Below are 11,186 nucleotides of genomic sequence, written 5' to 3' on the forward strand. Positions count from 1 at the left end.
TTGAGACAGAGTTTCGCTCTTTTTGCCCAGGCTGGAGTGCAATGGCGCGATCTCGGCTCACAGCAACCTCTGCCTCCTGGGTTCAAGTGATTCTCCTGCCTCAGCCTCCCAAGTAGCTGCGATTACAGGCATGTGCCACCACCCTGGCTAATTTTGTATTTTTAGTAGAGACACGGTTTCTCCATGTTGGTCAGGCTGGTCTTGAACCCCCGACCTCAGGTGATCCACCTGCCTCGGCCTCCCAAAGTGCTGGGATTACAGGCGTGAGCCACCGCGCCCGTCCACTATGGCTTCTTAACAATTGGTATGGTCCAGCTTTCGACCAGATAGTTCTCACCACGTCTACTCCCAGCCTCTAGTCTCTCCCACCCTTTCTCCTAGAAACAAACTGGCACCTACCACATCCCAGTCCCCAGTTACTTTCTTGTATCCTGCCATGCCTCACCTCCAGCAGGTGGATTCTCTCATTGGTGAAAAAGTTCAATGATGGGTGAGATAATGAGGGAGAGGAATGGAAAATTCCAATATGGGAGTGATAGGCTGGGAGAGTTCAATGAAGGCGGAGGCCGAGTAGGGAGGTTCCCTCTCCAAATGTGTCTTGATCCCCCACCCCAAGACACATTTGGAGAGGGACCCTCCCAGCTCAGATAAACTGTGAGAGTGTAGGAGATAGGAAATGCACTGAGAACTTCCTGGTCCCACCAGAGCAGCAAGATTCCCATTTGGAGGAACGGAAGGAGGATGCCCACCTGGTTCCACAGCACAGGGGCCTGGTCCCCAAGGTAGGGGCCAGGTCGAGGTAGTAGACGGTCTCGGCTGAGAATCGCCGCCGCTCGCAGCGTGAAAGACATGAACAGGTTGATGTGGATATAGTTTCTAGTGCAATGTAGTCGCCTAGGGAATGTGGAAGGCAGTTTGGGGACCCCTGGAGAGCTGTCCTCAGCCACACAAAGCTCTATTTTTTTTTTTTTTTTTAAACAGGGTCTCACTCTGTCACCCAGGCTAGAATGCAGTGGCACAATCAGGGCTCACTGCAGCCTCAACCTCCCGAGCTCAAGCAATCCTCCTGTCTCAGCGCCCCACTATAGCTGGGACCACAGGTGCACCACCAGCATGCCTAGCTAATTTTTTATTTTTCGCAGAGACAAGGTTTCACTATGTTGCCCAGCCAGATTTCAAACTCCTGGACTCAAGCAATCCTCCTGCCTTGGCCTCCCAAAGAGCTGGGATTACAGGCATCAGCCACCACACACAGCTCCTTTAACCACCCCCACTGCTCCCCATAGAACCACCAGTGGATGGTTGGAGCTGGTGGAATCAGACGACCCCATCTTACTGGACAGACTGAAGCCGAGCTCACATCTCTGCCGCCACCACTCAGGGTTAAGGTCCCACCTGAACAAATTCAAGATGAGCAAGGCTAGCAGCAGGGTGGCGAGAGACAGGGAGTAGCCGATGGTGTACATGACCTGCAACCGCTCCAAGATGAGCTTTTGGTCCTAGTGGGGGCGAGAAGGGGAAGGGAACAAGGCTTGGTTCGAAGCCCCAGGCCCAGAGAGAGACTGGAAGGACCTCTGCTCTATGTTTCTGCCCAAATACCCTATTTTCTCTTGGGGAACAGCTTACCCTTATTTGAGAAGGGCCGACTCCACCCTTCAGCTCCAGGGCATGAGGCATGTGACCAGCCAACCAGAGAATTTTTTTTTTTTTTTTTTTTTTTTTTTTGAGCTATAGTCTTGCTTTGTTGCCCTGGAGTACTCTGGCGGGATCATGGTTCCTTGCAGCCTTGCCCTCCAGGGCTCAAGCGATCCTCCCGCCCCAGACTCCAGAGTAGCTGAGAACGTACAGGTGCCACCAACATGCCAGCTAATTTTTTTTTTTTTTTTTTTTTTTTGAAGATGGAGTCTTGCTCTGTCACAACCCAGGCTGGGGAGTGCAGTGGCCGGATCTCGGCTCACTGCAAGCTGCCGCCTCCGCAGGTTCACGGGCCATTACTCCATGGCCCGTCAGCCGTCCGGCAGCTGGACTGACAGGACCCCGCACCATGCCAGGCTTAATTTTTTTTTTTTTTTGTATTTTTTAGTAGAGACAGGGTTTCACCCGTGTTAGCCAGGATGGTCTCGATCTCCTGACCCTCAGTGAATCCCGCGCCGTCTCAGCCGTCCCAAAGTGCTGGGATTACAGGCCTTGAGCCACCCGGTGCCCGCCTATATTGTTTGTATTGTTTAATGAGAGAGCGGGGGGTTTCACATATTGAGCCAGAATGGTCCTCAAATCCTCTTGACCTCGTGATCTGCCCACCTCGGCCTCCCAAAGTGCTGGGATTACAGGCATGAGCCACTGCTCCCGGCCAAAGTTTTGTATTTTTTGTAGAGATGGAGTTTCACCATGTAACCCAGGCTGGTCTCAAAATCCTGCGCTCAAGCAATCATCTTCTCAAAGTGTTGGAATTACAGGCATGAGCCACTGAGCTCAGCCCAACTAGAGCATTCTTGTATTTAATTATTTATTTTTTTGAGATGGAGTCTCGCTCTGTCACCCAGGTTGGAGTACAGTGGCACGATCTTGGCTCACTGCAACCTCTGCCTCCTGGGTTCAAGCAATTCTCATGTCTCAGCCCCCTGAGTAGCTGGGATTACAGGTGCACACAACCACGCCCGGCTAATTTTTGTATTTTTAGTAGACACGGGGTTTTGCCATGTTGGCCAGGCTGGTTGCAAACTCCTGACCTCTAGTGATCCACCCTCCTTGGCCTCCCAAAGTGCTGGGATTACAGGCATGAGCCACAGCACCCAGCCATCTTATTCTTTTTCATCACAGAAGCCAATACATCTTTCTCTCTCGCTCTTTGAAGCAAGTCGGAGTTGAGCTTCTCTCACAACGCAGAGCTCTGAACAGTCCAAGGGATTTCAGGCCCTGCCTGAATCTACTGCCTTTCCTTCTCTCCCTGGACTCCTAACCTGAAGCCCTCACCTCTTCTTACCAGAAAGGCCTCATTCTTCTCTGGGTTCTCACATTGTGTGTGGTCTCTCCAAAGTCCCCATTGGCCATCACTGCCACACTGGCGGAGGACGAAACCTGCAGCCACTGTGGGGAAAGAAGAGAGGGAATGAAGGCACACAGAGAAAGAGATAAATACAGAAAGACAAACCGTGAGACAATAACAGAGAGGGAGAGAGCTGAAGTGACCATGATGATGATGATGATAAACCCTTATATGGCATGTTATATGTATTGATTTAATATTCATACAAGCCCATGGAATTGGTAATATGCTTAACCTAGTTTTACATATGGGAAAATTGAGATACAAAAAGTTAAGGCCGGGCACGGTGGCTCACGCCTGTAATCCCAGCACTTTGGGAGTCCGCAGTGGGCAGATCAGGAGGTCAAGAGATCGAGACCATCCTGGCCAACATGGTGAAACCCTGTCTCTACTAAAAATACAAAAATTAGCTGGGCGTGGTGGCGCCCGCCTGTAATCCCAGCTACTTGGGAGGCTGAGGCAGGAGATTGCTTGAACCTGGAAGGTGAGGTTACAGTGAGCCGAGATCACGCCACTGCATTCCAGCCTTGCAACAAAGCCAGACTCCATCTCAACAACAACAACAAAACAACAAAAACAACAAAAGTTAAATAGGCCTGTAATCCCAGCGCTTTGGGAGACTGAGGTGAGAGGATCCCTTGAGGCCAGGAGTTTAAGACCAGCCTGGGTAACATGGCAAGACTCCGCCACTGCCAATTAAAAAAAAAAAAATTAGCTGGGTGTGTTAGCATGTGCCTGTAGTCCCTGCTATTTGGGAGGCTGAGGCAAAAGGATCGCATGAACCCAGGAGTTTTGAGGCTGCAGTGAACTATGATGCCGCCACCACGTGGGTGACAGACCCAGACTCTGTCTCAAAAAGAAAAAAAAGAAAAAAGAAAAAAGAAAAAAAATCGGTTAAATAAATAAACTGTCTGAGGCGACATAACCAGTTAGGCTAAGATGTCCAGAGACTGACCGACTCAGGAAAAGGAGACAAAATAAGAACGCTGTGGTGGCCGGGCGTGGTGGCTGACACCTGTAATCCCAGAACTTTGGGAAGCCAACGCTGGCAGATCACTTGAGGTCAGGAGTTCGAGACCAGCCTGGCCAACATGGTGAAACCCGTCTCTACTAAAATCCCCCCCCCCCCCCAAAAAAAAAAAAATAGCCGGGTGTGGTGGCGCATGCCTGTAATCCCGGCTTCTCGGGAGTCTGAGGCTGGAGAACCGCTTGAACCCGGGAGGCGGAAGTTGCCGTGAGCCGAGTTTATCCCACTGCACTCCAACCTGGGCGATAGAGCGAGACTTCGTCTCCAAATAAATAAATAGAAATAGAAAGAGATATGGAGACAGAGAAGCTGCATTATGTGAGAGAGTCAGGGTTGGACAGACAGGAGAAACCCAGCCTGCTGGAAAGGAGTAGGGGGCAAAGAGCAGGAGAGGGGTGCAGGTGAGCTGCGGGACTCGGATGTAGGAGTCCGGGGGCAAAGGTTAGCAGCTGTTTGTGTCTGGGGAGGGCTCTGGGCCCAGGGAACACCTCACCGTGGTGGTGCCAGGGCAGGTACCAGGGGCAGGACGCACGGGCAGTGGCGTTGGGTGCAGCATAGTCCCAGCAGACGTACATATCGAAGGACCCGTTACAGGCGAGGCCTGGGAGAGGGCATGAGGGCCAGGTGCCCAGTGGACCTACCGCGCAGTGGGCCAGTGCTTCTCCGCCGGCCACACCCAGCCCGGCTCTAGCCCCGCCCACTCGGAGGGCGTTCCGTCCCGGCTGGGCCACAAGCTCCTCCCACCAGCCTCAAGCTCCGCCCCTCCTCCCTGTCCCACTCTGGGCTCCTCCCACCAAACAAGTCCCCTCCCCAGATCGTCCCACCTGGAGGGGCCCGTCAGTCTCCATCCCAAACCCCGCCCCCTTCAAGGTTTATTTATGTGCTGGCCTTGCCCAAGGCTCCACCCATTTCGAGCTTCTTCTCAGGCCTTCCGAAGGAACTGTGGTCCTGCCCCAGTTCCCACCACGCTCAGGTCAGCCCCCGGGCCTCTCCAGCCCACATCGCCCCGAGATTTCTTCTCCGCCCGTCAGCCCGAGGCCCACCCCAAGTCCACCCCTCTCAGCCTCAGTCCTCCTGGTCACACCTGAAGGCGGTTCCACGGCTGCCCGTCTGCCCGAGGCCCACCCCAGCCCACTCCAAGCCCACCCCTCTCAGCGTCCCCAGCCCTCCTGGTCACACCTGAAGGCGGTTCCGCGGTTGCCAAGGTCTCCTGGCACTCCCTGCGGTACCGTTCCCAGCGCTGGTACAGCTCCCCCGCCGTCTGCCCTTCAGAGCCTGTCTAGGAAAAGAAAGAAGGGAGGACCCTCCAGACCGACCCCCGCTCCCAGGCTGCTAGTTCCATGTGGGCCAGAAGCGCCCCAGAGAGACTTTAAGGGGCTGTCGCGTTTTGCTCGGGAGTCTTTGGTGGCTTGGAAACCAGTTCCAAGTTTTGGGGTGGGGTGCCTGGAAGCCACCCCATGGAGTTGCTATGGGAGACTGAAAACCTTCAAGAAAATTGGGGAGGGGGTGGCTGGAAATTATCAGGAGCATTTGTTGGGGGAAAAAAAGGGAGTGGAAACAATAATCAAAACTTGAATCTGGGCCCCGGGCGCAGTGGCTCAGGCCTGCAATCCTAGCACTTTGAGAGGCCGAGGAGGGTGGGTCACTTGAGGCCAGGAGTTCGAGACCAGCCTGGCCAACACGGTGAAACCCCTGTCTCTACTAAAAATCCAAAAATTAGCTGGGCGTGGTGGAGTGCGCGTGTAATCCTAGCTACTTGAGAGGCTGAGGCGGGAGAATCGCTTGAACCCGGGAGACGGAGGTTGTAGTGAGCCGAGATCGTGCCACTGCATCCCAGCCTCGGTGACAGACTGAAACTCCGTCTCAAAAAAAGAAAACAAACAAACAAAATACCACCCAACAACTTGAATCTGGGCAAGCGGGGCAGTCTTGAAACTCTCTTTGCGCTAAGGGAAGCCTTTTTTCTTTTCTTCCTGAGACAGGGTCTCGCTCTGTCACCCAAGTTGGAGTGTGGTGTCACGATCTCGGTTCACTGCAACCTCTGCCTCCCGGGCTCAAGTGATTCACCTGCCTCAGCCTCCCGAGTAGCTGGGATTACAGGCGGCCGCCACCACACCCGGCTAATTTTTGTATTTTTTTAGTAGAGAGGCAATTTCACCATGTTGGCCAGGCTGGTCTCGAACTCCTGACCTCAGGTGATTCACTCGCCTCGGCTTCCCAGAGTGCTGGGATTACAGGCGTGAGCGACCGCGCCCAGACGAGGGAAGCCCTAAAACCGTCCCCATACCTCCCTCCAAGCCTGGAGCTCCTCTGGCTCCTCGCGTCCTCACCTCCGCCCTCCGGAGCAGCAGCCCCCACAGTAAGAGCCGCAACAGCAACTGCAGGATCGGAGAGGTAGTCATCGTGAGGGCGGCGAAGGATCTGGTTCGTGTAGGAGCGATCAGGCCCGGAGGGTCCCAGGGCAGGGTCAGCACCTCTGCCCTCCGACTCCAACCCCAGCGTCACCCCGCCTCAAGGATTCACACACGCGGACTCCGAGGCAGCACACCCGCTCCCCCAACTCCCAGGCGTGATGATCTGCGGGGAGGGAGAGGCACAGGAGTGGATGGGACTCCGGTGGTGGGCGGGGCCCCTTAAGTGGTTCCCCGGCCGCCCCTGACTGTTGCTGGGGCAGCAAAGGTGGAAGGAGGGTGTTTGCTGAGCGGGCGGTTGCCCTAGAGCTACGCTGGGCGGAAGTGTCAGTGTCACCGCGAGTCTGAACCTACAGACTCCTGGGAACCGGGGGACCGCCTTGGAGAGGAGAGAGTAGAAACCGTCAGCCTAGCCCCCTTTTCTATGGGGAACTGAAAAACTGGAAGGTTTTCAGTAACCCCTAGTGGGGTACTTGAAACGCCCATCTGAGTTCCCATAGCCTGGTGGAGAACTTGAAACGCCCATCCGAGCTCCCACTCTCCAAGCCCAAAGGGTTTTCTAGCACAGATAGGAACCCAACCTTATAAAACTTTCCCCGCTGGGGGTAGATAAAGCCCAGAGTAAGTGGAACAACCCTTTTCCAGCATCCAAATACTGAGGGACTAGAGAAGCGAGGGATCCGGGGTTAGGTGTGCAGATGCCTGGAAATCCATCTATCTAATGCCCAACAGCCACTCACCCGCGCCCCCGGCCCCACGTAGAGAAAGAGGGAAGCAGAGAGGATCTCAGGTCCAGCCCCAGAAAGACAGACAACGACGTCACAGACACAAGAGACAGAAATATAAAGACTGAGAGGCGCAGAGACGGAGGGACAGAATGAGACCCCCAGCCAGAGACCAGAAAACAACAAACGCAGAAACAGATACAAATGTGGGCTAGGAGACAAAGAGGAGGCAGGGACGTGGAGGGAGACAGACCGGGGGAAAGAGAAGTTATCTAGCAGCTAACCAGAGATGGAGACAAGCAGACAGAGACATCAAGAGACAGAGATGAGCAGAGACTGTGGTGGGCACAGAGACAGAGAGACAAAGGTGGGGCAGAGAAGCAGAGAGGGAGAGTGCCAGAGACTTGAGGCGTCAAGGGGGGCAGGGAGAATGGGCTGGGATTGGGGAGCCCTCACCTGTCCCCAGTCCTGCTCCTGGTCACTTGCTCCTGCAGCCCCCTGCCACTGCTGCTTCCACTGCCTCATCTGGGCTCTGGGAGAGGTGACAGACACTGGCAGCCCAGGGTGGTGGGAGGGGGCGGGGCCAAGGCGGGACAGGGAACGGAAGTGGGGAGCTCTGGGGCAGAGAGCCGAGCAGGGGGCAGTAGTCAAGGTCATGAGTGAGGGCAGTTACTGAATGGTCTTTATCGTCCTGAGGACCCCTGCACCAAGTGTGTACAATCTCTCATGCTGTCCCACCCACAGGTACCCACCCCCAACTGCCACTCATTCCCACAGCCTCAGTCACTCAATCAAACATGCAGTGTCACACACAATCCCATAGGCTGAGCCATGAAAAGGCACAGTCATAGAACCTCACAAGCTGTTACTCACACAGTCACACATTTAATCACACCCATACAGTCCCACGGTCACACCCAGACAGCCACAGTCTCTCACTCACAGGTTGACAGTCATTGACAGTGAAACACAGTCACACACCCAGGGCCATGGACTCCTGCACACACACAGTAACACTCATAGTGTCCCACAATTCCAACAACACTGTCAATCACACACACACATTCACGCAATCCCTGGCTTTCATCACAAACACCCTTGCCCTGCTAGCCTGTGTGGCCCGGAAGGGCAGAGCCAGGACATCTGGGTCACCACTGGGTCCCCAGAATCATTCAGAGCAGGAGTTCAAGGAAGGATTGTCATGAAATAAATATATGCAGTATGCAGTTGTGTGGCTACTTGCAGACATACATTTTTTTTTTTTTTTTGAGACAGAGTCTCCCTCTGTTGCCCAAGCTGGAATGCAGTAGCACGATCTCAGCTCACTGCAACCTCCGCCTCCTGGGTTCAAGCAATTCTCCCACCTCAGCCTCCCAAGTAGCTGGGATTCCTGGCACACACCACCACACCCGACTAATTTTTGTATTTTTAGTAGAGATGGGGTTTCACCATGTTGCCCAGGCTGGTCTCAAACTCCTGACCTCAGGTGATCCACATGTCTTGGCCTTCCAAAGTGGTGGGATTACAGGTGACAGCCACCACACCCGGCCCATACAATCATTTTTAAATTTTATTTATTTATTTATGAGAGTACAGTGCACTGGCACAATTATAGCTCACTGCAGCCTCCACTTCCTGGGCTCAAGGGATCCTCTCACCTCAGCCTCAGCTGGGACTACAGGTATGAGACACCACGCCCTACCATTTTATTAAAAAATAATTTCAACTTTTTTTTTTTTTTTTTTTTTTTGAGACAGGGTCTCACTCTGTCACCCAGGCTGGAGTGCAGTGGCACCATCTCGGCTCACTTCAACCTCTGCCTCCAGGGTTCAGGAGATTTTCCTGCCTCAGCCTCCCAGGTAGCTGGGACTACAGGTGTGTGCCACCACACCCAGCTAAAATTTTTGTATTTTTAGTAGAGATGGGGTTTTGCCATGTTGGCCATACTGGTCTCCAACTCCTGGCCTCAAACAATCCTCCCACCTCGACCTCCCAAAGTGCTGGGACTATAGGCATGTGCCACCACACCCAGCCTCAACTTTTATTTAATTTAATTAATTTATTTATTTTAATTCATTTTATTTATTTATTTTTTTAGACAGGGTCTCACTCTGTCACCCAGGCTGAAGTGCAGTGGTGCTGTCTTGGCTCACTGCAACCTCTACCTCTTGGGTTCAAGCAATTCTTGTGCCTCAGCCTCCAGAGTAGCTGGGACTACAGGTGTGTGCCACCATGCCTGGCTAATTTTTGTATTTTTAGTAGAGATGAGGTTTCACCATGTTGGCCATGCTGTTCTTCAACTCCTGGCCTCAAGTGATCCTCCCGCCTTGGCCTCCCAAAGTGCTAGGATTACAGGTGTGAGCCACCGCACCCGGCCTTAACTTTTATTTTAGATTCAGGGGGTACACGTGCAGGTTTGTTATAGGGGTGTACTGCATGATGCTGAGGTTTGGGGTATAAATGATCCCATCACTCAGGTAGTGAGCATGTCACCCAACAGGTAGTTTTTCAGCCCTTGTCTCCCTGCCTGCCCCCTCTAGGAGTCCCCAGTGTCTGTCGTTCCCATGTTTGTGTCCATGTGTACCCAATGCTTAGCTCCCACTTCTAAGTAAGAGCATCTGGTGTTTGGATTTCTGTTCCTGTGTTAACTCGCTTAGGATAATGGCCTCCAGCTGCATCTATGTTGCTGCAAAGGACATGATTTCCTTCCTTCCTTCCTTCCTTCCTTCCTTCCTTCCTTCCTTCCTTCCTTCCTTCTTTCCTTCCTTCCTTTTCCGTTCTGTTTCTTTTCTTTTCTTTTCTTTTTTTTTTTTTTGGATGGAGTCTCGCTCTGTCACCCAAGCTGGAGTTCAGTGGCACAATCTCAGCTCACTGCAACCTCTGCCTCCCAGGTTCAAGCAATTCTCCTGTCTTAGCCTCCTAAGTAGCTGAGATTATAGGTGCCCACCACCATGCCCAGCTAATTTTTTTTTCTGAGTCTCCCTCCATAGCCCAGGCTGGGGTGCAGTGTCGTGATCTTGGCTCAATGCAATCTCCACCTTCTGGGTCCCGGTTCAAGCAATTCTCCTGCCTCAGCCTCCCAGGTAGCTGGGATTACAGGCATGAGCCACCAAGCCCAGCTAATTTTTGTATTTTTAGTAGAGACAGGGTTTCATCATGTTGGTCAGGCTGGTCTGAACTCCTGAGCTGGTGAACCTCCCGCCTCGGTCTCCCAAAGTCCTGGGATTACAGGCGTGAGCCACCACATCTGGCTATTTGTGTGTGTGTGTGTGTGTGTGTGTGTGTGTGTGTGTATGTGTGTGTATTTTTAGTAGAGATGGGGTTTCACCATGCTGGCCAGGCTGGTCTCAAATTCCTGACTTCAGGTGATCCGCCTGCCTCGGCCTCCCAAAGTGCTAGAATCACAGGCATGAGTCACTATGCCCAACCCTTTTCTTTTTCTTCATGTCTATATCATACAATCTTTTTATGACACAAGCTGAAAGTCACACACAATGTCATGCAACCATACCCATTAACACTGTCACATTTCACAGTCACCCACAGAGTCCTCAAGTCACATTCCAACAACACACATTCCCCAACTGTCATGAGGCACACACCCTCACACGGTCACCCTCACCCCCAGAGTCACACTGAGTGACATGGTTATACAGACTCACAACTCTCCCTTATTCTCACCCACATTCATACGTCACATACATACGTGTCACACACACAACCTCACTAGCCCACAGCTATGCACATGCCACAGTGACTTGTCACACCCTGCAATCCCACCTCCCACAGTCACGCAGGTGCACACAGGGTCACACACACCATCATCTCACAATTGCACACTAACCCATAGCCTCACATGGTCTCATCGCCACAGTCGCCAGTGAATCACATACATTCTCTGCTGTCTCTACTTCCAGTCTGTTCCTTTGTCCTAAATATGGGGAACATCTGTACGTGACTGGGGGTGGGGGACAGGC

The 11,186-nt window shown here is 52.9% G+C and overlaps 1 protein-coding gene across 1 annotated transcript in view; it reads right to left on the minus strand.

Annotated features, from left to right (window-relative positions):
* The window catches only part of GIPR (gastric inhibitory polypeptide receptor), a 17,862-nt gene extending 10,138 nt beyond the window's left edge, over positions 1-7,724 (minus strand). Inside the window, exons 1-7 of the mRNA XM_017874295.1 lie at positions 7,666-7,724; positions 6,404-6,650; positions 5,253-5,352; positions 4,567-4,674; positions 2,984-3,087; positions 1,396-1,499; positions 750-894 (exon numbers count right to left, since the gene is read on the minus strand). Of these exons, the coding sequence (XP_017729784.1) occupies positions 750-894; positions 1,396-1,499; positions 2,984-3,087; positions 4,567-4,674; positions 5,253-5,352; positions 6,404-6,475 (633 nt within the window). The 5' untranslated portion in view covers positions 6,476-6,650; positions 7,666-7,724. The remainder of the gene's footprint in view (positions 1-749; positions 895-1,395; positions 1,500-2,983; positions 3,088-4,566; positions 4,675-5,252; positions 5,353-6,403; positions 6,651-7,665) is intronic.
* Positions 7,725-11,186: the final 3,462 nt, after the last annotated feature.

This window comes from Rhinopithecus bieti, unplaced genomic scaffold (genome assembly GCF_001698545.2).
Source record: "Rhinopithecus bieti isolate Rb0 unplaced genomic scaffold, ASM169854v2 scaffold_7888, whole genome shotgun sequence".
NCBI classification, from domain to species: Eukaryota; Metazoa; Chordata; class Mammalia; order Primates; family Cercopithecidae; genus Rhinopithecus; species Rhinopithecus bieti.